Source organism: Falco rusticolus, chromosome 11 (genome assembly GCF_015220075.1).
Source record: "Falco rusticolus isolate bFalRus1 chromosome 11, bFalRus1.pri, whole genome shotgun sequence".
NCBI lineage: Eukaryota > Metazoa > Chordata > Aves > Falconiformes > Falconidae > Falco > Falco rusticolus.
In genome coordinates this window covers 10,537,387-10,561,806 of record NC_051197.1, presented here as the reverse complement: position 1 = coordinate 10,561,806, position 24,420 = coordinate 10,537,387, and the positions used below count along the sequence as shown (strand labels likewise).

Genomic DNA, 24,420 nt, shown 5'->3' with positions numbered 1-24,420 from the left:
ACCATCTGCATAATTGAGTTGCATCTGTCTCCGCTTATCTCCTACCTTCAGAAAGAGCAGCCTGAGGTCCTGAAATAAGAGGTTCCAAAGAATGCCCCTGCTGTGAGGTTGCAATATGCTTGGGATGCTTGAGATCTGGTGGTGGAAAAAGCTTGGTGCTGTCGAAGGGCCAGTGACTGTTGCCTTCCCTCACAGACAGGAAAGCTGTGGTGGAGAGGGAAGGTGTGAACATGCTAGATGCCATTTAATATCCAGTGGGAGGGTGTTTGCATGATTTTGAGTAATAACTGCCTTCATATAATCATAACCATCAGTGAAAGATTACTGGAGCTTATGGTAAGAGTTGCTTAATAGCTACGTTTTTATTTTTGTGAGCGAAATACAGTGATGGGAAGGGTAGACAAGGCTGTATTCCTTACAGGGCAGCCCATAGTTACATTATATGAAGTTACTCAGGTGCCAGCAAGAAAATAATGTTGAGCTTTTGTAATCACCTTCTCTCAGCATCACCCTGCTTCTGCAAGAGGCAGCATAGATGATGTGGGTAACCCCCCATCCGTGCCCATCCTTCCAGGAAGGTGCAGGTTCATAGATTTATCATTATTTGAACCCAGCTTAAACCAGTCCTCTGCCCTGCATGGCATCTTATTTCCTTACAGGATCTGTGCTTATTGGCAAGGAGGGTGTCAGGAAATTGCTTTTCCTTCCTCCTTCCCCCCTTGCTGTAATCCCCGCACTGCCGATTGCAAAAGAGAAGTTGTCCATGGTGTCCCTTTTGCCTTGCCGCTGGCCCCGCAGGCGTGGGACCACAGAGACTATGCTGCTCGCTTCTCCTGGCTGAGGGTCTCCACCTCCTTCATGAACCTGAGGCACAGCTCCTCCTGCCACGGCAAGGCCACACACTGCACAGCCACCGGCAGCCCCACGGCTCCTGCCACAGCCTGCAGCGGGGGCACAGCGGTGAGGGGTTACTGGGGTGCCCCAGCAGCTTTTGGAAACTTGGTTTAGGCATGTGGCTTGTCCCGGGGGGTGGTGGTGGAGGCTGAGCCCTGCCATTCAAGCAGCGTAAGTGCACTAGGGCAGAGGGAAGGCTGTTGCTGTTCTCGTGATAGAAATGGTTGCCAAATCTTGGGCAGCATGTTTAAGACACCCACACACCCCAGCCAGCTTGGCTTTGAGCTGTCTTGCAGCCAGATCCCTTTTCCTTCAGCATCCTCATTCCTGATCCATGCTCTGCTGACCGCCTGGGCCTGGCGAAGGCATCAGAGCAGGAGGAAAGTGCAGTGCAGTGCTGTGGGCTGTGACTGTCACAAGGACCTACTGAAAGAAGCCTGGCTGCGTGGCTCCTTTCTGGTTTCAGGCTATAATCCAGCCTAGGGGTGTGCACCCAGTCCCCCCAAAGCTTAGTGACTCATGGTTTTGGGGGCTTGTGAGAAAAGGGGTTTGCAAGGGGTATATAAAGAAGAGGTGATTTTTTTCTGCACTGTGCTCATACTGGTAGAGACATTGAGGAACCCCTGATTTCAGTGACACTATTACTTGAACGTCCATCAGCAATTTCTGCTCCACCACTTTCCATGTTGCATACCTGTTTCAGTGTCCGGTCCCAGGGGTCATCACAGCATCCTTGGTAAAGCTTTAGCTCTTCCTCATCAGCTTCTGTCACTGTGCTGACGGGTACAACTCCAGCGGGGAAGTTCAAGACATTGTACAGCATCGTGGAGGAGATGGCAGCTGAGAGAAGCAGAAAAGAGAATGCAGGTAGTCACAGCCTCCTGTCTTCCTTCAGGGTTACAAATTACATGGTCACTGAAGCCCCTGAGAACCAGCTGCTGCTGGGAGGAGAAATTGCACAGGGTTGGTCATCTGCAGGTCCAAGTTCTACTGCAAGAAAACTGCCATCAGATCACTTCATCCATGTGTCTTGCCCCCATCTGCTCAGATGATAGGTTTACGGTAGTTATTTTTCCTTCCTAATGCCCTTAATGCTTAGGTGGGTGGTTAAGCTCCATGGTAGTGGACGTTTCTGTCCAGTTGCAACCACTGTGGTCCTCTGCCCTCCCGGGAAGGTCCCAGACTCACTTACTGAGGAGTTTCCCGGGGTATCCTGTGGTGAAGGCAGGCCCCAGGACAGGGCACAGCACAACGTCCAGCCGAAGTTCCCTCCAGCGGGCAATGAACTCGGTGCGGTATGCCTTGGGGAGGAGAGGGAGATGATGCGGAGGTCATGTCCACACCTGGAGCATCTTGGCTTCTCTAGGGTATGCGCCAGGCTCTGGCATGGCCGAGAAGGCAGCCGCAGGGAACTGGGCGTGAGGGAAGAGGCAGGGAGCGTGTAAGTGTCTGCCTCCACAGCACGTGGCCAGCTTGCGGCCAGGAATTGGGAAGGTCCCTCTTTAGCTGTCCCCACTCCCAGGACAGCCTTCGTTGTGCTGGGACTGTTGAATGTGGGCGTTTGGGCATGAGCACTGTGGGCAACCAATAAAGTCATGGCTGGGTTGACCCAAAAGCCTATCTACCCCATCCCTGTCTCTCTTGTGCCTTTCCCTCCACCTTGCCTCCTCCCCCCTGCACACCACCTGTCCTAACTGATGACCCTCCGACCTGGCGCTTGCCGTAAAGCCTCGACTTGTAGCATGATGCCAGAAAGAAGAGTCCTCCAAACACACCTCTATTTGATGGTGATGATTCCACATCTCCTTCACTGACCTGCAAGTGGAAATAGTAGCACCATTTTTAAGCTTTAAGAGGAGGAGGAGGAGGAGGAATTGCTTAAATAATCCTCCAGGCTGATAAGCCTCGGTCATTTTAGCGATTACTTATTGTACAATGCTTGTAACAATACTGATGTGTTGTTATACATCTTTCACAATTTGTCTGAAGTTTCCTTTGGCATTTGGCCAAACAATTAAGCAACAAACGTCTGGAAGCGATGGAGAGAGGTTTCTCTTGTGAACCTGGATGTGGTGGTCATTGCTGCTGCAGGCTTCCTGTACGACCTTACCCTTCCGAGCCCCCCAGTCCTTTCAGGATAACACTAGGGACAGCGCAACGCTGGGGAGATGTGTTCCTAAAGGCTGAAGCCATGCCCAGGATGGAGGGACAGCCTCTGCAGGGAGCAGGTCAGAACCTGTCATGAATCCAGGCTCCACCTCCCCCACCCCCACCACCCCCAAGGACACTTAGAGGAGAAGGTACCATGCATTTTCATGGACATCCCTGGGGACGATGCCAACTTACCTCATTCCACCCAAGGCGCTCAGATAGTCAGCCAGGCGGGGAAACTGGAAAGGCAAGAGGTTCCTGTTAGGGACATGACATGGGGGTGCAGTAACTCCAGCCATTCCAGGAAACACCTGGTCCTATGCTGCCTCTAGCCCTGGGGATGCTGCACTGAGGGCAAACGATGATGATTAAAAATGCTCCTCATGGTTCTGAATTTACTTTGTGTCCAATTTCTGATTGTTGATTCCCAATTTGTTACTTACAGCCCAATATTCCCTGTTCACAGAGGCATGCGCTGACTTGAACCAGGTTGCCTTTCATTATTTTTGATGAACCTGTTTTAGCTTGGTATCTCACAGAAACAAGACCTCTACAAGCATTTTGATTGCCTCTCACTCACTGCTACCTTTTTAATCCTGTCAGCTGAGAACAACCCAACCGGACAGAGAGGCAGAGGAAACAGAGGATGGAGGAGAGAAGCCCTACAAAAGGATGCTCAGCTGGTGAAAGGGCTACAGTGAGGGCCAGCCCGTATGAATCACCAGGACCCCCCCTGAAGGTGGGATCTCTGGGAGGCTTCCAGCACAGGGACAGAGCTGCAACCTCAGTCCCTCTACTGCAGTAATCCCAATGCACGAATCTGTACGAAACGGGGCACTGCTAGGTCTAGCATTTGAAGAACCACTCACACTAATCTTGTACAGCTTTTGGCTGGTTCTTCTCTCCTTTCCCTTTACACTGGGTAAATCCCAGCAGAGGTCTCAAACGACCTTCCAAAGTGATTGTATATGCTTTGGCCTGAAATCCCAGTGTTTCCAGTTAAAGGTGTCTCTTGGTACCGTCACACTTCCAAGCACCTCAAGACCTTGCTGACACCACTCTGCTTTGAGCCGGAGGCCAGGGACTCACCAGAGGTTTAAGAATCAGAGCCAGTAGCTTCTTCCCCACCCTCGGGATCTTGCAGCAGTTCACCTGTGATTTCAAGTTTGGATCTACAGTATCTCCTGTGCTGAGAGATGACAAGAGGAGGGGATCATGCCGGAGACGGTAGTGCTCGTTTTGCCTGTGTGTTGTGCTCATGGGCATGCCAGAGGGCTCCTACTTACAACATGTCCAACCAAGCACGGCCTCCATCAGCAAAAAAGGTCTTCAGAAACAGTTCAGTCATGACGTGGTGGATCCGAGGTGGAGAAAAGGGCACCAGCTGCACCAAAACGCAAGGCTATGTGAAAGCCTGGGGGTGTGAATGATTTCCAGGGTCTGTCTGTGGATATACTTAAAAGGCAGAGCAGCACCTGCCAGCGGAGGCCCTATTTCAATCCCATACCAGCCCAGGCATCTCCCTGTGGGATTATTCCTCCCTGACAGCTATTTGGCTCAGCTCCGAGATCTCTCCAGAGCTGTCTCCTCCTCCATGCTGCTCCAGGCAGCCACTGAGCCAGAAACTGCCCTAGTTTCCTGCCTGTCCCAGCAGAACTGAAATCTCAGACATGGACTCACTTTGCTGTGAAAAGCACTACTAGCATGTTTCCACAGGTAGGTCTAGATGGAGGGAAAGGTATTTTCCATCCCATGCCCCGTGGCCCTTTTCCCTCAGTGGTCCAGGATGGAGAGAGGTCTCCATGGGCATTGGGGAGGAAGGAGAAAAACACCTCTCAGAGCCCAGCTGGGGAAGGACAGACCCAGCAAATGCTGGGATAACCTTCCAGGGTCAAATGCAGCACTTCGTGGCTGCTGCTGTCCGGTGTGGACCACAGCCCCCAGGAGAGCGGAGATGGAGTTATTAACACTCCTGGCCCCTTGCAGGTACAAGTTTGCTAATTGCAAGTGCTGTTTGCCCACGAGAAGCAGTGCTGCTGCCCCGGGTGGGCATGTGTACGTGGCTGTAGTAACTTAATCTCATACCTCTGGTAGGTCATTTATCGCACAGCTGGGCTTGGGAGCTATGTCTGGTTTCTGAGGGGCAACTTCAGCGGCGAGGAGCCGAGCTGGGGATCCCCCGGGGAGAAGAGCGCGGGGTGGCTGTGCTCACCTGGTGCCCGGCTGCCTGCAGAGCCCCCCTGGTGTCCTGCACTGCCCGCCGCATGCAGGGGGGCAGCGGGAAGTAGCCGTCTGTGTCGTAGTAGCCGATGCGCAGGGGAGCACAGCTGGAGTACACCTGGAGAAAAGAGCCACCACTGAAGCATTGCCAGCCCTGCTCCGGCTAGGACTGCCCCCATGCTGAAGCCCGCTGCAGAAGGGGACAAAAGCCCCAGATGTTAGGGAGTAACTAATTTTCTGGTTTGCTCCTTATAGTTCCCATAGGTCACCCTTTCCAATTGTCCACCCCCACCTTTTTCTCCAGCGTCCCCTTCATCCCTCCCCTCAGGTAGAGCACAGCCACTCAAGACCAGTAGATTCAACCATTGCTACAAAGGATGGAGGTGGGGAAACCTGAAGTTCATCTGCTGCAGAGGGAAAGGGAATGTCCTCAGTCAGATTTGCTGCAAGGGTTTCTGATCCTGTCTCATCTTCCCCTAAAAACCTCCAGCTTTTTGGTCCTGGTGTTGCCTTCCTTCCCACCCTTTTCTGGGGTCTCTCAGTCTAATAAGCTATACGCCAACTGAGAAGGCAGAAAGGATACCTACTTATTAACCTATTTTTTTCTAATAATTATGAATTGTGCCCTCAAAAAGAGCTAACAAGTTACTGGAAACCAGTACTGTAAAGATAACTGGACCATTAAAGAATGCATATGTTGAGTGTGCAGCACCCTCAAAAGAACCAGGGCCTGCTGACTTAGGGGCTTACTTACCTCCTCGTTGAAGGGGATAGGGGGCACGGTGGGGTCCAGCTGGAACATCTCCTCGCAGAGCAGCGCCTTCATGCAGAGGGCCAGGCTGTCCACGTCCCTTGCCATCGGCCCCAGTGCACAACGAACTGGAGTGGGGACGAAAGCAAACATCCCCATTGAGCAAATGGATGTGCCAAACACTGGTCCACCCTCCCCCCTGCACGGCCACTTGGCTGCAAGGGATGATCAGGCAACGGAGGATGTTTCAGATGGATTCCAGACAGATCTTGGTTGTCTCAGGCTTTCCTCAGGCACAGAGGAGGGCATAGGGCTTTTCACAGCATATAGAGAAAAGCAATTAAAATTCAGGTACCTGCCACGATCCCACCGACTGGGACACCTGCTCCGGACAGGCTATGTGAAAAGAAAAAGCAGCGTATTGTCATTTCAGTAATGGTGGGATATTCCCAATATGTTTGAATAGCATAGCGGGGTCTTCAGTTCAGGACCCAAACCAGAAGGAAATTATTAAAAGCATTTGACTTGGGTCACGGGAAACAAAAAATGTTGGTCAAAATGAAAAAAAAACCCCAACCAAACAAAAACCCCACCACAAACCCCCAACCAATCTTAGTTTTAGTTTAACCAAAAATGTTCCCTTTTGGCACCATTTAACCACTTTGCTCCCCTTTTCCTTTTAACTCCAGGCCAGATTTACGACGCAAACAGCCATTTCCCCACGCAATGTAGCAACGCTGCCTGTTGGGAGAGGATTTGAGCAAAGCAAGCCAGCTTCAAGAAACTCTCCTCTCGTTTTCCCCCAGGTACTCAGTGAGCACCTTGCCCCCTCCGCTCAGTTTGACAATTAGCAGGGTCCTTGCAGGGCGGGGAGACCCCGGCACCTACCTGAGCCTTTCGGCGGTGGGTTTGAGCCCGCACAGCCCGCAGAAGCTGGAGGGCAGGCGGATGCTGCCACCCATGTCCGAGCCGATGCCCAGGATGGAGCCTCCCCCTGCGATCAGAGCTCCCTCCCCTCCCGAGGAGCCCCCGGGGCTCTTCTGGTGGTTGAAGGGGTTCAAGGTCTGGCCAAAGGTGGGATTGCTGCAGTCGTAGCTGGGGAGAAGAAAACCAGCAAGTGGGCTGTCAGGAACAGCCTAATGCGTTGAGTTTGTTGGCTCTCCCCTGCAGTGAGCTTATGTGGCATCGCCAACCCCATCCTTCCACCCTGCAAATCCCTCAGGACATTCCCATGAGACGCTGCTCTCCCTCCCGTGTGCAACTGCACTTAATTTCTCTTATGTCATGGTAGGTTTGTTCCTCTTAATCTTATCTGAAGGCTATTTTCAGTTGAACTGAGATTATTGGCAGCTGATGGAAGAGGAACTCGTCCACACAACATCTCAGGAGGCAGGAAGGAGCCTGTCCCAGGACCTACAGGTTAGGGTTTAGCTTCAGGAGCACAACCAGAGGAAAGATTTCCAATGATGTATGTTACTTGAAGAGGGACTGGGGCACGTTGGTCATTGCAAATGGGATGGCCCCCTGTCTCTTCAAAACCTTGACTAGGACGCTGTCCTCCTGCACTGGAGTGCCCAGGCATTGCACAAGCCCACAGGTCGACAGGTGCCCCTGCAGAGAGGAGAAGTGACAACAATATGGTCAGCGCAGCTCCCCTGAGGTTTTGGAAGGAAGACCTGGCGTCCCTCTCTTGGGCAGGGAGAGGGCAGGTACTAACCTGCTCCCTGGCAAGCCCTTGCGTGAAGGACCAAGGACTCCCTCTCCTTCCATCCTTGGTAGAGGGCTGCCAAACATTTACTGGGTTAAGGCTTCTCCTGAAGCTGTCCTTGCCCTTTTCCATGCTATTTCTCTCTCCTGACCCGGGTCCAGTGCCATAGATGCACTAGCTCAGGAACAAACCCATTGTCCTGCTGTCCAAATAATGCCACCAGTGGATGTTCAGGGAGGGAATATACACCCCAGACAAACACAGTGTGATCCTTTCTCAGTGAACCTGGGTGTCTGGGGCTTGCTTTGGGCTTACAGCCCTCTTAACTGTGTTGGTCAGTCAGCAAGGAGGAGGAGGAGACTGCCTGACAAGTTCAGCTCAGGAGTGTGTGGTCAGTCCTCATCAGGGCTTGTCTGTGAGGGGTTCTCTGGTGTGGCTCATGCACAGGCTCTTTGCTAAAGGGACTCAGCAGCCAACGAGGTTTTGAGGTTATCAGTTCCTCCCACTAGTGACTTTCTAGAAGCTGAGGCCTATTCTTACCCCTGATGCTGCAAACCTCTGAGAAGAGGTCTGAGTTATGGCCCAAACAGCCATGTAGCCCAGTTTGCGCTGCCCCATGTATCAGAGAAGAAATTGTGTGGGTGTGTAACTGTTCACCCCTTGGGTTTTTTTCTGATGGAAGCTTCTAATTGTCAGGATTGCAGCTGCAATGAGATGTGAGGCCACAGCCTCAGACCCAGCCAGGCTCCCCATGGCTTAAGCAGAGGTGGATTGGGCCCCTTCCCTGTTCTCTGTGTCCCACCACTTCGCCACCCCGCCCAGCTTACGATGGGACACTTCACGGGCACAAAGGGAAGCACCTTGTGGCTGATGTGATCCTTGATGCTGATGGGGATGCCATAGAGCAGCCCTTTCTCCCTCTGCCGTTGTATTTCTTGGAGCTGCTCCTCACACTCTGGGATGAAATGTCGCACGCAGTTTGTCTGCTGAGTCACTTCCAGGGCCTTTGACGGACACATGGAGAAATAGGTGTTAGCGAAGAACAGCATTGTTACACAGCACACAGCTGCACTCAGCAGCTACCTGGATCTTCAAAACACGGGCTAGTGGCTTGGCATGAATGGTAACCCCCTTCCCAGAGCGTTAAGCCATCTCAAAGGACTGTCTACTGATGGCTCTGACCCAGGAGGCAGAGAGGTCCTTGCTTTTTCTCTCCTGGTATCCGCTATATTGAAGACTTGTCATAATCTTGCTCCAACAAGTCATCTCAGCCACCAGCCCAGACACCATGGCAAGGAGAACGTGACAGGCACTCACCTTCTCTAAGTAGGCGTAGAGGACGGTCTTGGGGGACAGAGACCCTTCCCGCAGTCTCCCAGTGAGTTCCAGCAGGGGCAGGGAGAGGATGGCATCCGTCTGGACACTGGGAACCTGCAAGGGGAAGATGAAGGGGGTGCCAGGACAGAAGCTCCAGCTGCCCTTTGGCTCAGAGGGGATAAGTCTCTTCGGTTCTGCCAACACTATCAAAAGAGCTTGCTGGAAAGGCGGACCCTGCATGTGAGGTGTTCAGACCTTGAGCTGCTGAGTGTTTCATCCTGAGTTTGGATGTCATGGACGTGATGCAAACAGAGGAACCCAGCTGTCTCTGAAGGTGCAGATGAGCTTCAGGCACCCACTGCAGCCAGAGGGCAAGGCAGTGCCTCACATCAGAGCCTTCCTCCTGGCACCGTGGGACTTAACCTCTTGGTCAGTAGGTATCTCAGCTGAGCAAATACCAGCCTGGGCAGAAGGTACCAAAGGTGTTGCACACAAGTTGCAGGCTGGTCCTTCACCCTTCAGGAGGGGTACAGGCAGTGTAGGTCAGCCTGGGCTGAGGACAAACAGCTCAAGCCCAGCAAACTGCAGAGAAGTCAGCAGGGACTCACAGGTGGTGGGTAAGGTCTACTCAGGTGAAGAGAACTGGCAGTTCTCAGCACCACCAGCTTTTTTTTTTTAAGATTTTATATATATATTTAAGAAAAAAAGGTTGTAAAGATACGTATCCTTTTAGCTAGTATGCTTTATCTCCAGGTGTGGTCTAACCGGTACCTACTTAGAAGGAAATGGAGCAGGAAAGAAAGGTGGTTAGAAATCAGTGCTGAGGTAGGAATTCAGAGCCACATCCATGCTGGTTGTAAGCCTGCCTCATTTGTCCCTGTGTCACGTCCTGGTTGCTCCAGGGGACACTGAATGCCCTGTGTTTCATTAGTGTTAAATTAGGCCAGCCATCTTCTGGGCAGCCTGCTGGGCCAGGAGGTCCCACTTGCTGGGAACCCTAGTGAAAGCCCTTTTGGAGGCTCCAGGAACCATCCAGAGGCCAGGTTTCAGAGACAAAGATATAGGAGTGTGGACAGATGTGTAAACTTAGAGTCAAGAAGAAGAAAAAGCTTTCTTGCTTCTACCCATAGAGGCAAGAGACATTTCTAGATCCCAAAATAACTGTATTTTGGATCAATACAGGTCCAGTGTTTCATCACCTGTGTTGTCCAAAACCTCTTCCTAGTGAGTAATTCACATCTCCCTGGCTCTAAACTCCTACCACATCTCATCCAGCTTGAGGAGAACAGTGAAGTCCCTTCCTCCCAAGGCAGCCTTTCCTCTTGTTGAGGCTGCTGGCACATCTCCCCATGACTCCTCCTTATAAAAGCTATGGAGGCATGAGCTGGAAGAAGGAGCTGAAGAACGACATCAGCAGGCACCTTGGTGGGACTCAGACCCCCCCAGAGAGATGGGTTACCTGCTCCCTGAACTGCTGGACAGCCTTTGCCATTTTCTTCACGCCCTCATCCCGGGTTCTCCGAGCCTCTTCCATTTTCTTCTGGATCTGCCTTTTGCCCAGCCATTTCCAGACCACCGCGGCTGCCGCCGAGCCGCAGAGCAGGGTGAGGGCAGCAGAAGGATCCACCTCCCTCTCTGGCAGGAGCTGTCTCAGCTGTTGCTGGATCATGACGTGGCCTTCTGATCTCTGGGGATGGAGTGAGAAAGAAAAGCAAGGCAGGAGCAGGAGACCTTCCCTGCCTTCCCAGACCTGTCCCCCCTCCCAGCATCACTGCCTCGGGTCAGCAAATAGTTTGTAAGTCCAAAGCTGACCCCTGCAAAGCTGCCTTCAGTGGAGCGTGCAGTGGAGAATGATTGACTGGGAAATGAAAAAGGTGAAGTTTGTCCATTGAACCTTGGGGCATCGGGTTTGTAGGGGCTTTTTGGACTGTGGGAAGTTCTCTGCTGGGGAGGAAGGGCTGTGGGACCAGTTGAACAAAATAAGCAAGGAAATAGCTGTTCTTCTATTTCCTGTGGAGCCTGAGAGGACAATGGGAGAAGAGGAAAAAACAGCTTGAAATCATAAGACTTCCCTGCACAGGGATGGGGAACGATCCGACAAGAGGATGCATAGCTGTGGGGTACCCCACTCACTCATCAAATCCCGTAGCCTGTGCTGCTCCCATGGTGGCCAGAGGCTGTTTCAGGAGACCTGTGGGGCAGGGCTCAGCACCGCCATCACGTCTGCATGCACCGTGTCCTACCCCATGACAAAGCACGCTGCTATTGCCTTAGGAGTGGAAAATCCCAAGGGCTGCAGGCCAGAAGCAAACTGTTTCCAACAGATGTTGAGGCAGCTGGTGTCTGAGGTCTTTCCAGCACAGCTGCCACTCACTACAAGCACACAAGAACCATGCGCTGAGCCGGAGCCAACAACCCAGCTAACATCAGCCCCAAAACAAATGCCACGGTCTGTCTGTCATCTTTGTGAGTTGGGGATGGTGGGTCCTCCTATGGGTCCCATCTTGAAAAAGGTTTCTAGGCAGCTAGATGGGGCATTGCAAAACTTTGCAAGGTTGCACCTGATGGCCAGAGGCCCAGAACGTGATCCTGCTTCAACAGAGTGAGGAACCGGATGTGGAAAGGAAGGTGAAGAGTCTTTTCCCACCAGGGCCAGGTAGTCCTCTAATGCTTGATTTTTCATCCGTTGTCATGTCTGTTCTTAGCAGGTGTAAGAGTTCGGTAAGTGTCCGGAGCTGACAGCACGGTACCAAATGAAGCTGACCTTTTACCGCGTTCCCTTCCAGTGGCACCCTTGCTCAGAGGATGGCTCCTCAGCCAAGGAACTGCTGGTTTTACAAAAGCGGGGACTTGGGGACATGCCTGCAGCCCGTCCTGCTCCTAGCCCATGGTGCTGGCTGCAGCAGATGCCTCTGGCAGGGGCACCTGAACAGGTCAGCACACGGCAATACCAGCCCTCTCCCAGCCTCCGGGAATCCACGCAGGGGCTTCCTGAGGTACAGGTGGGCTCTTTGCCTATGTGGCAGCAGTTGTGGGAAGATTTTTCCCCATGCTGGGAAGTGTCAGGGGATTGGCTTCCCACATCCACTTGTGCACTGGGACCTGTGCTCTGATCCTGCCCTTCAGATGCTCAGCAAATATTTAACAGAGCCAGAGCCAGCTGTGGCCGGACTGACTTGGTGTTTCAAAGGGCAGATTTACCAGCAGGTGCAGCTGCGTTTCCAGGTGGCTGGATGCTGCTGAGGATGCCCCTTTCCCTATTAATGTGTGAGCATCTCCACCTCCTTTGGGAACCGGAGGTACAGCTCCTGCTGCCACAAAGCCATGCACAGCATGGCCACAGGCAGCCCCACAGCTCCTGCCACAGCCTGCAGCAAGGATGCGGCCAGTGGGGAGTGACTGGAGGGAGCGAAGGTTAACTCCATCCTCAGGACTGGGATGGTTTCAAAATCCAAGCTGGTTTTGCACCCTCACACAGTAGACCTGCTCAGGCACTCCAAGAGCCATACGGAATTAAGGTGTCCCTGCCACGGAGGGGAGCAGCTGCACTGGGGCAGATGGGCTGGGTCACAGCGGGTGGCTTTGTGTGGACCCACAACTAGCCAAAGGGGAGCAAGGGGTGCTTGGGAGAAAAGTCTGCTGAGAAAGAGACCACTGTCCGCATGGGGAAACTGAGGCAGGGAAGCCAAGGTATGTCCCAAGTCCATGCCGGAGGAGACGGACCTGCCTGACTCATAGCTCAGCGTTCGCTCCTCCACATCGCACTGCCGTGCACTAAACAACCAAGGCCAAGAGCAACATCTTTGCAATTTTTTTTGCACCTGAATCAACCCAAGTCCAAGGTCAAACTCACCAGTGTGGGGTTAAAGCCAAGACCCTTTCCGCAGGAAGAGTCAGCCTGTAGCAGCTGGCTTGGGAGTTCACTGTACCATCCACAACAGCACCCTCACTTTGGACCATCACAGAAGAAAGGCAGTTGGACCAACTCAGACAGGCCACTCCTGTCCCCAGCAAAAGCTCCGCTGTCTTTCCTTGCAAAAAGAAAACTGCACTGACTCACCGCCATCACACTCCATCCAACACCTTCGGCTCTCAAGCAGGCTGGGTTTTGACAGAAATTTTCTATAACTAAACTATCATCCCTCTAAATTGGTAATAATTATTTTTAAGTCAGCTTTGACTCCATTTCCATTAAAATAGAAAAGACCAAATCCTGACAGTTGCATCTGTTCATTTTTTTGGAACCAAACGCCCTGATGTGCTTTTTCAAAACAGTTTACAAAATGAGGTATGTTAACTACACTGCTCTGAATGAATTTTAAAGACATTTCACGAAACGTTGAAATCACAGGGGGCTGGTCCCCTCTGGAGAGCTTGTTTTGCCTGGCTCAGAGGGCTGAATAAGTATTTTCTGGGAACTTTCCAGTTTCTGATTCATTTCAGCCTGGAATATCTATTGGAAGCATCAGACTTTCCTCAATTCCAGTCCAACTCCACCAACACTTACAGAACTTAACAGCCGATAAGAAATTTGCCACTACTTCATCTGCACCTTTCCAACAACCAAGAGCATCAGTGGACAGGTGAAGGTCTGTTTCTATCAATCCTTTTCCACATTGCTCAGCCAGGACCCTGTTGGTTCTCACTGAATAAATATAGCAGGATGGGGAGGGAAACGTCCCGTACCAACCCTCACACCTCTGACGGCAGGGACCGCTTGCTCTCCTGACCATCCCTACATCTTTCCTACTTTTGTGGGTATGGCACTGTTTTCCTTGGGCCTTTTCCATAGCCAGGTGGGTTGTATGGATCCTACTTACAGCTTCTCCAAGTTGTTTTACCAAGCAAGACAGAGACACTATCAGTAAAGGTGTTGCAGAGAGCTGTTGGCTCTTCACCAGAAGTCCAGGAGCATTCCAACTTCTTCCATCACGCCTGGTGTCTTGCCCAGGTCTGTCCCCACTGAGAGAAAACAGAGACTTGTGTCCTGATGGTGAAGGACTGGGATGCTCCCAGCTGCTCCATGGCTGGGCACAAAGCTTTTCACTGGTCTCAGTATGGGCAAACAGGGCAGAGGGAAGCCAGGTGATTTGAGTGCGAAGTAGGAGAACTGTAATGGAGGGGGGGGGGGAAGAAAAGGAAAAAAAAAAAGAAAATATTGAGACCATGCTTGGAGGGATGACACTTTTCACAGCTAACAGCTGTTTCAGAGTGAAAGATGTACCAACCCTAATTCTTGCATTTTTGTGCTTCCCGGGGTGAGCCTTGCTATGTCAAGGTGTTTCATTTCACCTATTTTTTTAAACACTTGCTTTTAGCTACTTCAACTACCTCCTCCCTTGAAACATGCTTGAGATGAGTGCCTGGGATCCTGGGGATGTCCGTGTCTCTAATGCCCCCTGCCACTTTCTGTTACATCAGGGAGCTCTGTTTGCTTTGGATCTGTAAAAGGCCAACTGACCGGTCCTAACAGCTCATGTTCTGCTGATATCAGTTCTTCTCGAGAGTTTTATTTGCTCCTGATGCTGTGGCTATACAAAGTCTAAACTGCAAACTGAAAAAAAACCCCAAACCAACCCTGCAAAATAAAGTAAAACCAAACACAAAAGCTGGATTGTCTGATGACTCCACCTCTCAACCTTGCTCACTTATTTATCTGGCCACAGAATGAAATGGGGGTTGAGGAGAGAAGATTTAAATTCTTATTAAAATCAGGAGGAATGAGGAAAAATGATCAAAGCAAAGACTGCAGCCAGGATACGGTGCTGGAAGTGAGAGAAACTAGTAGAAACAAAGCCCTTCTGGCCCAAGCAGCATTGCTACCTAATTCTCCCAGATAGACCAAAGCCTGGGACTTTGGCCGGTGCCAGGTGGCTGCACAAGCGCTCTGCAAACATACAGTGCTGGTCTGCAAGGGCTGAAGAGCCTGAGCCAACAGCTTACGGTCAAGGAGCCACGGAAGGGTCTGAAACCCAGTAGCACTGGGCTAGTGGGTTTGGGAAGGAGCCGACGTCCTCTCTCCAGCCCGGAGGAGGTCTGGAGGAAGAAGTCTTCTGCAAACCTGAAGTTATGCCCTACTAAAGGCCTTTCCCTCCTTGAGTCTCTCAGCATCACCCTCCCCACTTTTCCCCCACATTCATGCAGCAATGCCAACTCACATCATGGACAATCTGTCTCGAGAAGGACCCTGAGTTTTACTCAGGAAGGTGCTTTGCTCTCTGCCAAGCCGAGGCACTTGCTCTTTAAATTCCTGAACAGACTCCTACATCTGGTCCAAACCTGTATCTTGTTTCCCCCACGCCTCGTCCACCTTCTGGACGTGTCTCCACCTCATCCACTCCAGTGCCAGGAGAGCTTTGGCTGAGCTGCAGGCCAGGGCTGAGAGCACCCACGCACGCCGCTTCGGTATCTGCTGGATCATGGTGAGAACTTCCCTTTGGGTGCTGGGTGCAGGAGGTAATGCTGCAGGATCCTGAGACCTAATGACTGGCTGGAGGCGGGAGGAGCAGTAAATCCGTTCCAGAGCAACCCACAAAGAACAGCTGGAATGTAGAGCACAAACATGTATGGGGAAATTCCTTTTAGAAATGGGACTCTCTCACTTCATTCAGCCTTGCAAAGATATAAGGGGGTACATGAGCAAATGTCACTGTCCTTTCCTTGCAAAACAAGGTCTGCGTGTGCCCAGATCTAGACAGGAATACTGCCTGGGCAGGTTACCTGTTTTAATAGCAAGCTCCAATCTTCCCTGTGGGAGGTTGGCTACAAATCCTTTGCTCCTGGCCTGAGATAGCCATGCTCACTTGGCAGACCCCCATCAGGGAGAAGCCCGGTGCTGGTGCTGCCCAGCAGCACTCCTGCAGAGCCAGGGCATCCTCTGGGAACAGGGCTGTGCCGCGAACCCCCTCCCTGCTCAGTGCCGAACCGAGGATGGGGAGCCAGGCTGAGCAGCCAGGACCCGCCGTGTGTCTCAGACCTGCTTGTGACCACGCGAGGTGGCTGGATGACCACAGCATCCCTGCGCAGCCCCAGGGAGACAGATAAATCACAAGAGCCCTCTCCTCCTGTTGCAGAAATGCTGCCTCCAGCCCCAGTGCCCGGAGAGATGTGCAGGCTTGGAGAAGGCATGGATCTTCGCTAACACTGTGCCTTGTTCCAAGGCATGCTTGCTTATTCAAAGCATTTTAGTCTCCTCCATCACTCCCACCTTCCTTTCCAGCATCTTCTTCTGCCCTTGAGAGTGAAGGATGGGTCACAAAACAGCACACAGTGGTCACGGTGAGGTGGGAACTAAACAGCGCGAACAGTGCATCTACATGTAACCACAGAAATGCTTAAATTCAGTTTTCCCTGCAAGTGCTTATAGGCAATAAAAAACCCCCCAGCCTTCTTTTCCCATTGCTTAACTGGAAGAAACGATGAGGAACAGGAGTGAAGACAAACCGGTTACCATTCCTCACCACTTATGCTGAAAGAAAATTAAGCTTTCCACTACTCACTGCACCATTAAACTGCAGAGCCCACCGCCACTGGATGGTGAGGAGATCCGGAGAGTGAGCGAGCTCAGGAAGGGGCCCAAGAAGCTCACAAAAAAGATCTTTCCTGGCAGCGACTAAGACCGATGGCACAGCCAGAGAGGGAGTCTTGTACTTACCGGCTTACACTCTCCCGCAAACACCTGCTCCTGCCCACTGCTGGAAGTAAAATACCGGGGTAAATACCGGGGTAAACAGCTCTTCGGTCTCATGTCATGCAACACATATCATTGACCTATAGTTATTGGACTCCTTTGGTCCAGCATTAGTTAACTCTCATTCCTTTCTTTTGTGGGTTTTTTTTGACTCAGTTTAGCTCTAACAAAGCACAGTTGGGACAGGGATTAGATTTTTGCTGACTGTTTTTAAACAGCATTTATTGCCAGTTTATTGAAATGGCGGTCCAGAGTCTGCAGGTTGCCACCTACTTTGCTTTGTGCTTCAGGGACTTAAAAGTCATCAAAGCGAAGGCAGGTTCCCAGAAATCACACATTTCTCTTCATGCTGTGGGCAAGTGTCTCCACCTCCTTCACAAAGCAAAGGCACAGCTCCTCCTGCCATGGCAGAGCCACGCGTTGGACAGCCACCAGCAGCCTCACGGCTCCTTCCACAGCCTGCAAAAATTAAGAATGGTGCTGAATCAGAGCACCGGGGGAGGCACAAGAGAGAATGCTGTCTTCTGCCATTATAGGAACAGAAGACAAAGGAAGACACGCAAGGGGACAGTTGTCAGGCTGGTGGACACTAGCCTAGCTGCACCACATGCAGGGTAGCAAAATGGTGTATGCAAACTGCGTTACTGAACAAGCTCCCACTCTCATCAGGAGATGCAGACAAGCCTCGGGACAAGGTGCCAGTCTTCTTCTGCTGAGGCTTAATTAAGCTCTTTTGCCGCTGACCTCTTTCAGCCTCTTGTCCCAAGGTTCTCCCTAGTGCCCTCAGTGCTTCAGTTCTTCTCTGTCAGCTCTTGTGACCATGCTGACAGGCACCACACCAGCAGGGAAGTCTAAGACATTGTGTAAGTGGTACAGGAGGTCTCAGCTGAAAAAGATCACACAGAACATGCAAAACAGGAAAATCTGATGTGCTGGGCCAGCAGTGACTTTCAGATGATGATCTGGGTTGTAGGAATTGTAGACTGGAGCTGCTGGACCAGAAGAGACCATGATAACATGCTGCTTTCAAAGTGACTTTTGATGGAGAAGTTTGAGAGCCACATGACTGCTAAGACCAGAGAGAGACCCGTGCCTTCACCTTTCAGTCAGGTGGAGGTTAGATCTGCTTTAGGAGAGACAGATAGGAGTATCTGATGGGATTCAGAATCTCCATCTACGTTTCCCATACCCCAGGAAAAATCCTAGCTATCTCTTCAAGCTAATCCAGATGTCTAGTTCTGTAACACCATCTTGGGGATTTTGGATCCCAAAGGGCCATTGCTAGAGGGATGGAGGACCCTTACTGTTTGCTGGAAGCTATAAAAAATTGCCTTTTTCTGCAAATCACAGGCAACGGGCCTTTCTGCTATTTGCAGTCTTGGGAAATGTAAGATGGCCACATTCAGAAGAGCCTGGCCTTCTACTAAGGTCTATCACCCCTCTGACAACTATCTTCACAGCCACTCTCAAGAGTAGTTCATGGGCTTTTGACAGGACAGACGATGCAGGCGAAACTCACCCATGAATGACTGGGACAGACGTTCCACTAATTGCTGCCCCATAATAAGCCAAACACCTGCAGCTCAGATGAGGTGGGGGCATGAGAAGACACACCCACAGACCTCTCCTCTGCTTTCTTCCCCAGACGGAAGGCCAAGTACTGCACATGGTTTGGGGAATGTTCAAGAAACCAAAATATCTTGCTCTGGCTCTGCCCACAGACATCACCATGGATGCATCCAGACCTCGGTGAAGATTACCAAATAGCTTCCCAGCACAGTGTGGTTAAAGGCTGGCCCCAGCACGGGACAAAGGATCACATCCAGCCTTAGCTTCCTCCATTTAGCAATGAATTCGGTGTGGTAAACCTAGAAGGAAACACAGAGGAGATGACAAACGTCTGTTGGACAGCAGTGACAGATAATGTCTACAGCATGGGAAAAGGAGGAAAGAAACTTCCCTGGCTACAACTGGAAAATAAAATATAATCTGAGCTGTGCTTTGAAAGAGCCAATGGATTTTGTTCTTCCACCCTTAGTCTCCTCTCAGAATACCAAGTGCTAATGACCTAGACATTAATGCTAGGTGGGCACTTCAGAGCTGATTTCTTCAAGTAATAACCCAGTCCTTCCTGTGAACAGTTTTGTCTTTGAATTTTACTGAATCGATCGACACTTGTTTGAAAAATTCTGTGTAGCTGCCTAAAAAGTCAAATTTCCTAAGTGTTTTGGAACCTGAAGAATGCAGGAGACATGAATTCAAAATATTTTCACAAAACCTTCTTTCATTTTGCATGAGGATACAGGTAAGACAGAGGAGCAGCAGAGGACAGCTAGGCAAGCGGGAGGGCTTCCCCCCAGCACGCAGGAGGCACAGCTTCAGGCTTGTGCTGTAGATCTGAGATCTAGATTTGTCATCTGGTTTACCACAGCTTTGCTGAGCATCACGCGATGAATGAATCCATCCTCAGAGAGCTGTTCCACTTTGTCTTAGTAAACAGACGTGGATGGGCCACAGTATGGTGGCCTCTGCAGCCATATTCTGGTTACAGGGACACGTTTGTCTGTGGACCTGCCCCTTTTCTGCACAACTCCAAGTTCTGTCTAAAAGGATCTTCCACATCTCTCACAAAAGCCCCGGCTACGAGGCTATTTTTCAGTCTGACCTCAATTTCCATCTGCAGTCAGAGATCTTTCCTGCTGAAAGTTCAGCAAACAAGATGGGTTTCCAGGAAATACAGTCAGTGTATCTAACCTGATTATTTTTTTTTTTGTCTGAAAGAAAAGCTGATAGCTAGCCAAAAGTTTTGAATCAGCTCTTGTTTGCAGTGGATGAAAAAATGTGAATATGGCTTCACTGAAGAAAAACAATTCAAAATTTCTCTGAGGCAAACAAGCCTTTTTAACAGTTCTCTTTTGGGCTGGTTTTTTTTGTTTGTTCTTTGTTGGGTTTTGTTTTTTTTTTCTGGGGGGAGAGAGGAATCTGTTTTTATCTAAAAAAAACCCAAACCCATTTCCTTCCAAACACCCCTGTCAGCCCAGTGGCCATGCATTTTTGCAGGAGTTTTTTTTCTTTGCCCTATAATCTGTCAGACCTGCTGCAAGTGAGAGTGCACATCCATCAAGGGAGCGGCACCGATGGTGCAGGCTGGCGGCACGTTTCCTCTGCGGGAGGGATGCAAGGGTGTCCCAGGGAACACCAGGGCACCAGCACAGCTCCGGTTCTTCAGCCTTGCAAAACACCAGCTGAAAGGGGATACAATTGCTCTCTATAAATAGATCAAGGATGAGGGAGGCAGTGAAAAATACCCGAGAGGAGAGGTGCTATTTAAGCTCAAGGACAGGAATAAAATGAGGATAACCTGGACGTGAATAAACAGCATGGGAAATATGAAGGTTTCCAACCATCAGAGCCAGGGAAAAGAGGAGCTGGCCAATAAAAACAAATGCAAACATAAAACTCAGCTGGTTTTAAAGAGGAACTGACCAGTTTGCGGGCAACACTGGACTTTGCTGTCCAGGAGAATGCTTCCTCTCCTGTGTTGCTGACCCCAGATGAGTTTATATGAAATCCACCTAATCCAAAGAGTTCACAACCACAATTTTTGACTCCTAAGGCCTCTGCTTTATAGTTCAAGCAAGATCTTCACTCATGACAATAGCATTTAATGTTTGAAATTAAGGATTTTCACCAAGACACAGAAAGAAGAAAAAAATGAAGCCTCACCTTTAGTGGCTGTTGTTATGCTCTTTCTGCTTAGAAAACGCAGGGCAAAGGATAATCTTTCTTCCCCACCCTCCCTAACTAAAAACCTCTATGTGAACATCTACTACCTTGGCCTCTTACCACTTCTTGCAAAGCATGACTTTGAAAGAAAAGCCTAGCTGCTTTATTTCCAGATGATCCATTTCCAATCCTGAATCCGTCACAGAGCTCAAAGCAATTGCTTAGAAACTTTAGGGATCTCTCACTACATCTAGTAAAGAAAAAAAAAAAAAAAAGAGAATAAGAAAAAGATCACATTACCACCACTGCTCCATGCTGATCCCAGAGGTCTTTGGCAGACCTGGAAAGGCGACAGAATTAATCAGCTTTGGGACTGTGGCAACAGAAAACAATTAACAAAATGCACAGACAACCCATTGTCATGGAAACCCTGTGACCCTTCTGGGAACAAGCTGTAGTATCACCCAGCTGACTCCCCTGGGTTCACACACGCTTACAGGTACATCAAAAAAGCTTACATTAAAAGCATGCCACCATGCCTAGGCACTCTGGCACCTAGACAAAGATCATGGCAGTCTTCTAAATTCACTTGCTCCCGATTTGGTGTGTCTCTGTCTCTCCTGGAAGGGCAGATACTTCACACCACACTGCACCGGCACGCAGAGACCTCTGCATTAACTTGGCCCATGACGTTCTGGGTACCAGAATCTACCTGATGGGGAAAGTAGCCCGTGTCTTTCTGCGCTGATCATGGAGACATGCTGGCCCTGCCACAATGTGGATCCTTGAGCTCTTAAAGTAACCTCTAGCTGCATAGCCCAGGGTAACACTGTGCTAAGCCCAGGTGGTGCTGAGGCAGCACATATTAATCTGGCTCAGCATGTGCTGCACAGCCCCTTGGCGGTGCCAAGTCCCATGGCCCACGCTGAAATGGGGGGTTTACTCACAAGCAGTCCACCAGGTGAGCAGCACCACCCGAGAAAACCCCTCTGGTGAGCAGCTCATCTACCATGTAGTTGATCTTGGGTGGTGCGAAGGGAACAAGCTGCAAGAAACCCATCCCTGTTCAAGAGGCAGCAAGGACAGATGACTCACAGAGCCCTCTGGGAACCTCACCCTGCCTCACTAGTGAGGTCAGTGGGAAGTGGTGGGAAGCTCGGGTCTTGCTGCTGGAGGACAACAGACCTCATTTTCAAAGGGACCTGGGCTAGCACCATCTGCCCGCTGTTCTTTCCCGTCTCCAAAGCATTAACACATATTGTGGCCTGGTACAGGCTCTACTCCTCCACATATTAAAGAAGAATGTTTAGAGGTTTCAAATCACCAAGTATTTTTAACTCATTTGCATCACTGGAACAGCTCCCACATAGAAATCCCCATTGGTGGAACCACAGAATAATCTAGGCTAGAAGAGGTCCTTGGGGGCTCCAACCCCCTTCTCTCTTACTCACCAAGAAATCTGTAAACTGCATTGAACAGCTGTGTGGAAACTGTTAGGAGTTTGACATTTATGGGAGAACCAAACATGACAGAAACCAGTGCTTTAGAAAAGGGGTGACTCAGAAATAACTGAAGGTCATTCTCCTGCCTGCTGGGCCAGAAATGTAAGCAAGATCACCTTGGTTTGGGAAACAAGCTATCACATTTGCCTTGCTCTTCATGATCCTTGCAGCAGGGAGGGATGGTCCCTGTTTTATGGGCAGCAAAAGTCGAGATGGGAAGTGACTTGTCCAGACTTTGTAAGAGGCAGGATAACAGCTCCAGGCAACCGTGGGCATGAAACCCCACCATATGCCCTGCATCCTGGAGGAGCTTGCTTGCTTGCTGGATGGCCTGTTTCATGCTGGACAAGGACTGGAAGTAGCTGTTTCCTTCATATTACACAGTGCTTTGAAGTGGTGTAAACCTGTGAGAAGCCATCGTGTGAGACGTACAAGATTGGACCATTCCCAGGGCTCAGGGAAGCAGCAACTGAGGTCTCCTGGGTTGGAGGAACGGTGGGAGCAATGGGCCTGGTGGAAAGCAGTGCTGCCCAGGACACAGGTCTGCCGCAGTGGCCCTTGGTTTGGTGTTTCTGACACCACCTCCTGACATGTGAACATGTACCAACTTTACGATAGCAGGTGTGACAGCACTGGTACAGGCCACATGCCTGGGGTGGCTACAGACAGAGTTCAGGGCCCTGTTCCTCCAGGGTAACTGACTGGTCTGTATTTTCTGGGTGTCAGGGTCAACTGAGAGATCCTAGGACCTGAGCCCGAAAGACACGATCAGATTGCAGAAGCAGAGAGCTAATGGCAAAAGGCGATGATTTCTTAGGTCAGTGGCTGTTAAATCAGGCTCCCTAATTAAAGGTGTGGATCTGCCAAGATCTCAGTTTGTTGTGGGGCAAATGGAGACACGGGATTGCCTCTGAGCCTTACCTCTTCGTCAAAGGGGATGGGAGGGGGGTCCAGCTGGCATGCCTTGCAGAGCAGTGCCTTCATGCAGAGGGCCAGGCTGTCCACATCTCTTGCCATCAGCCCCAGCGTCCCCGTCTCTGTAAGCACAAAGGTCCTGTTGCTGCCGGCAGATGGGCTGGTGCTTTCTCGTTGTTACTGGTAGGGACTCAGCATGGAAGAGTTTCAGTTGTGCCGGAGAAGAGGCATTGAGGAATGAGTGTAAGGTGCAAGAAGTAAGCAAGGATCCCAGCAGGGACAATCAGCGGGTCTCAGAGCAGAGGCAACTGACCAAGGCTGACCTTCTGGGCTAGGCTTCTGCAGGCACAAGGCCACGCACGAGAAGCAAGGACTGCAGCGTTCCTGCCAACAGCAACACTGCCTGGCAGCAGCTGAAGCCAACAGAGTCTCCTGGAAACATCTTCAGCAAAACATCCCAGGCTTTGGGGAGGCACATCTCAGATTTCTCACTGCTATGCATTGCATTGCCTGAACGGGTATTGCTTCGGTTCTGCTCGGCTTCAGCTAACACTTACCACCATCCAGAACAGAATAAACGGTGCAAAAAGGTAATAGCACAAGGCAAGCCCTGGTGTAACAGATTGCCGGTTTCGCAATTTGCAAAATAAAGCACGTTTGCTGTCATTTCAGCAGTAGGAGATGTAAGCAGGAAAGTTTGACAGCAGTAACACATCATCTGGATGGGTTTACTTGATTTCATTCCTGTGATGGGAGGAACCACACCCAGATTGCTAGGAGCTTAATGGGAGAAGCAGATTAGCAGCAGCTCTTGCTGTAAGGCACCATGCGGAGTTGCAGATGTCCTATTTGCCCACAGTCAGCATTTAGGAGGGCAAAAGGTCCTGTGAAGACTTGACACTTTCCAGGCTAGGAAGACTTCCATGGTCTGTAAGCTGCTAGGTGCTACAGACAGTTTTTATCTCCTTCCACTGGTGCATCTAATTCCTCATCTGTGCACAAACCAACTCAGAGAAACAGAAAACTCTTACAAGCAAAGAAAGGACTGGAAAACACCTGAAAAGGAGATGACCCTGTATATTTCCTTTCAGCTTCCCGGCCAGGGCTATTAAAACCTGAATAAATCTTTGCTGTTTTAACAGATGGAGGTCATCACATGATGTTAACAGAGCCCTTCCACAAGGGAACAGGCAGGTTAGGGTGCTAGCTTAAACCTGGAGGAAACCATGGACACTGTTGCAAAGTTTGATGCACTGTGGGGGACACTTTGCAGTCTCCACGGTGGGTGGAAGAAGACAACAGATGCTGAGATGTACCTGATCCTGTTGCCTGTGGGTTTGAGGCCGCACAACCCACAGAAGCTGAACAGCAGGCGGGTGCTGCCAGCTACATCCGACCCGATGCCCAGGATGGAGTCTCCTGTGATCGGAGCTCCCTCCTTTCCCAAGGAGACAGAAGTACCTCACTCACCTGCTGATCTTCTCCCCAGCTACGACTGCAGCAACCTCATCTTCAGCCAGATGCTGAACCCTCTCAACCACCAGAA

General features: G+C 50.7%; 1 protein-coding gene and 1 long non-coding RNA gene across 4 annotated transcripts; both read right to left on the bottom strand.

Moving 5' to 3' along the window:
* Positions 1 to 337: 337 nt before the first annotated feature.
* Positions 338 to 12,800, bottom strand: LOC119155314 (vitamin D3 hydroxylase-associated protein-like). 3 transcript variants are annotated; one of them, XM_037403795.1, is made up of 15 exons: positions 10,501 to 12,800; positions 9,042 to 9,155; positions 8,585 to 8,728; positions 7,494 to 7,627; positions 6,905 to 7,111; positions 6,372 to 6,412; positions 6,020 to 6,144; positions 5,258 to 5,383; positions 4,332 to 4,429; positions 4,135 to 4,234; positions 3,241 to 3,284; positions 2,670 to 2,709; positions 2,087 to 2,195; positions 1,589 to 1,734; positions 338 to 941 (listed from the first exon to the last, which is right to left on the bottom strand). In XM_037403795.1, the coding sequence occupies exons 1-15, from the start codon at positions 10,708 to 10,710 to the stop codon at positions 816 to 818; spliced, it is 1,764 nt and encodes a 587-aa protein (XP_037259692.1). In that variant the 5' UTR covers positions 10,711 to 12,800; the 3' UTR covers positions 338 to 815. The 3 variants fall into 3 exon arrangements, 2 of the variants coding, with proteins under 2 accessions (XP_037259692.1, XP_037259693.1); XM_037403796.1 differs by having other exon boundaries at positions 9,042 to 9,503; positions 10,501 to 10,581; XR_005106685.1 differs by having other exon boundaries at positions 831 to 941; positions 2,083 to 2,195.
* A 15-nt stretch (positions 12,801 to 12,815) lies between these two features.
* On the bottom strand, positions 12,816 to 22,525 carry LOC119155318. The gene is made up of 6 exons (XR_005106686.1): positions 19,826 to 22,525; positions 18,251 to 18,599; positions 17,476 to 17,617; positions 17,005 to 17,190; positions 15,200 to 16,735; positions 12,816 to 14,151 (listed from the first exon to the last, which is right to left on the bottom strand). It is a non-coding gene; the product is annotated as an uncharacterized LOC119155318 (long non-coding RNA).
* Positions 22,526 to 24,420: the final 1,895 nt, after the last annotated feature.

Excerpts from the sequence above, each read along its gene's own strand:
- LOC119155314 (XM_037403795.1), bottom strand. The coding sequence starts at position 10,710 with ATGATCCAGCAACAGCTGAGACAGCTCCTGCCAGAGAGGGAGGTGGAT. Across the intron at positions 7,628-8,584 it reads AGGATCACATCAGCCACAAG|GGGCACCTGTCGACCTGTGG; the intron begins GTGCTTCCCTTT and ends TCCTCTCTGCAG. Across the intron at positions 1,735-2,086 it reads ATACCCCGGGAAACTCCTCA|CTGCCATCTCCTCCACGATG; the intron begins GTAAGTGAGTCT and ends TGCTTCTCTCAG.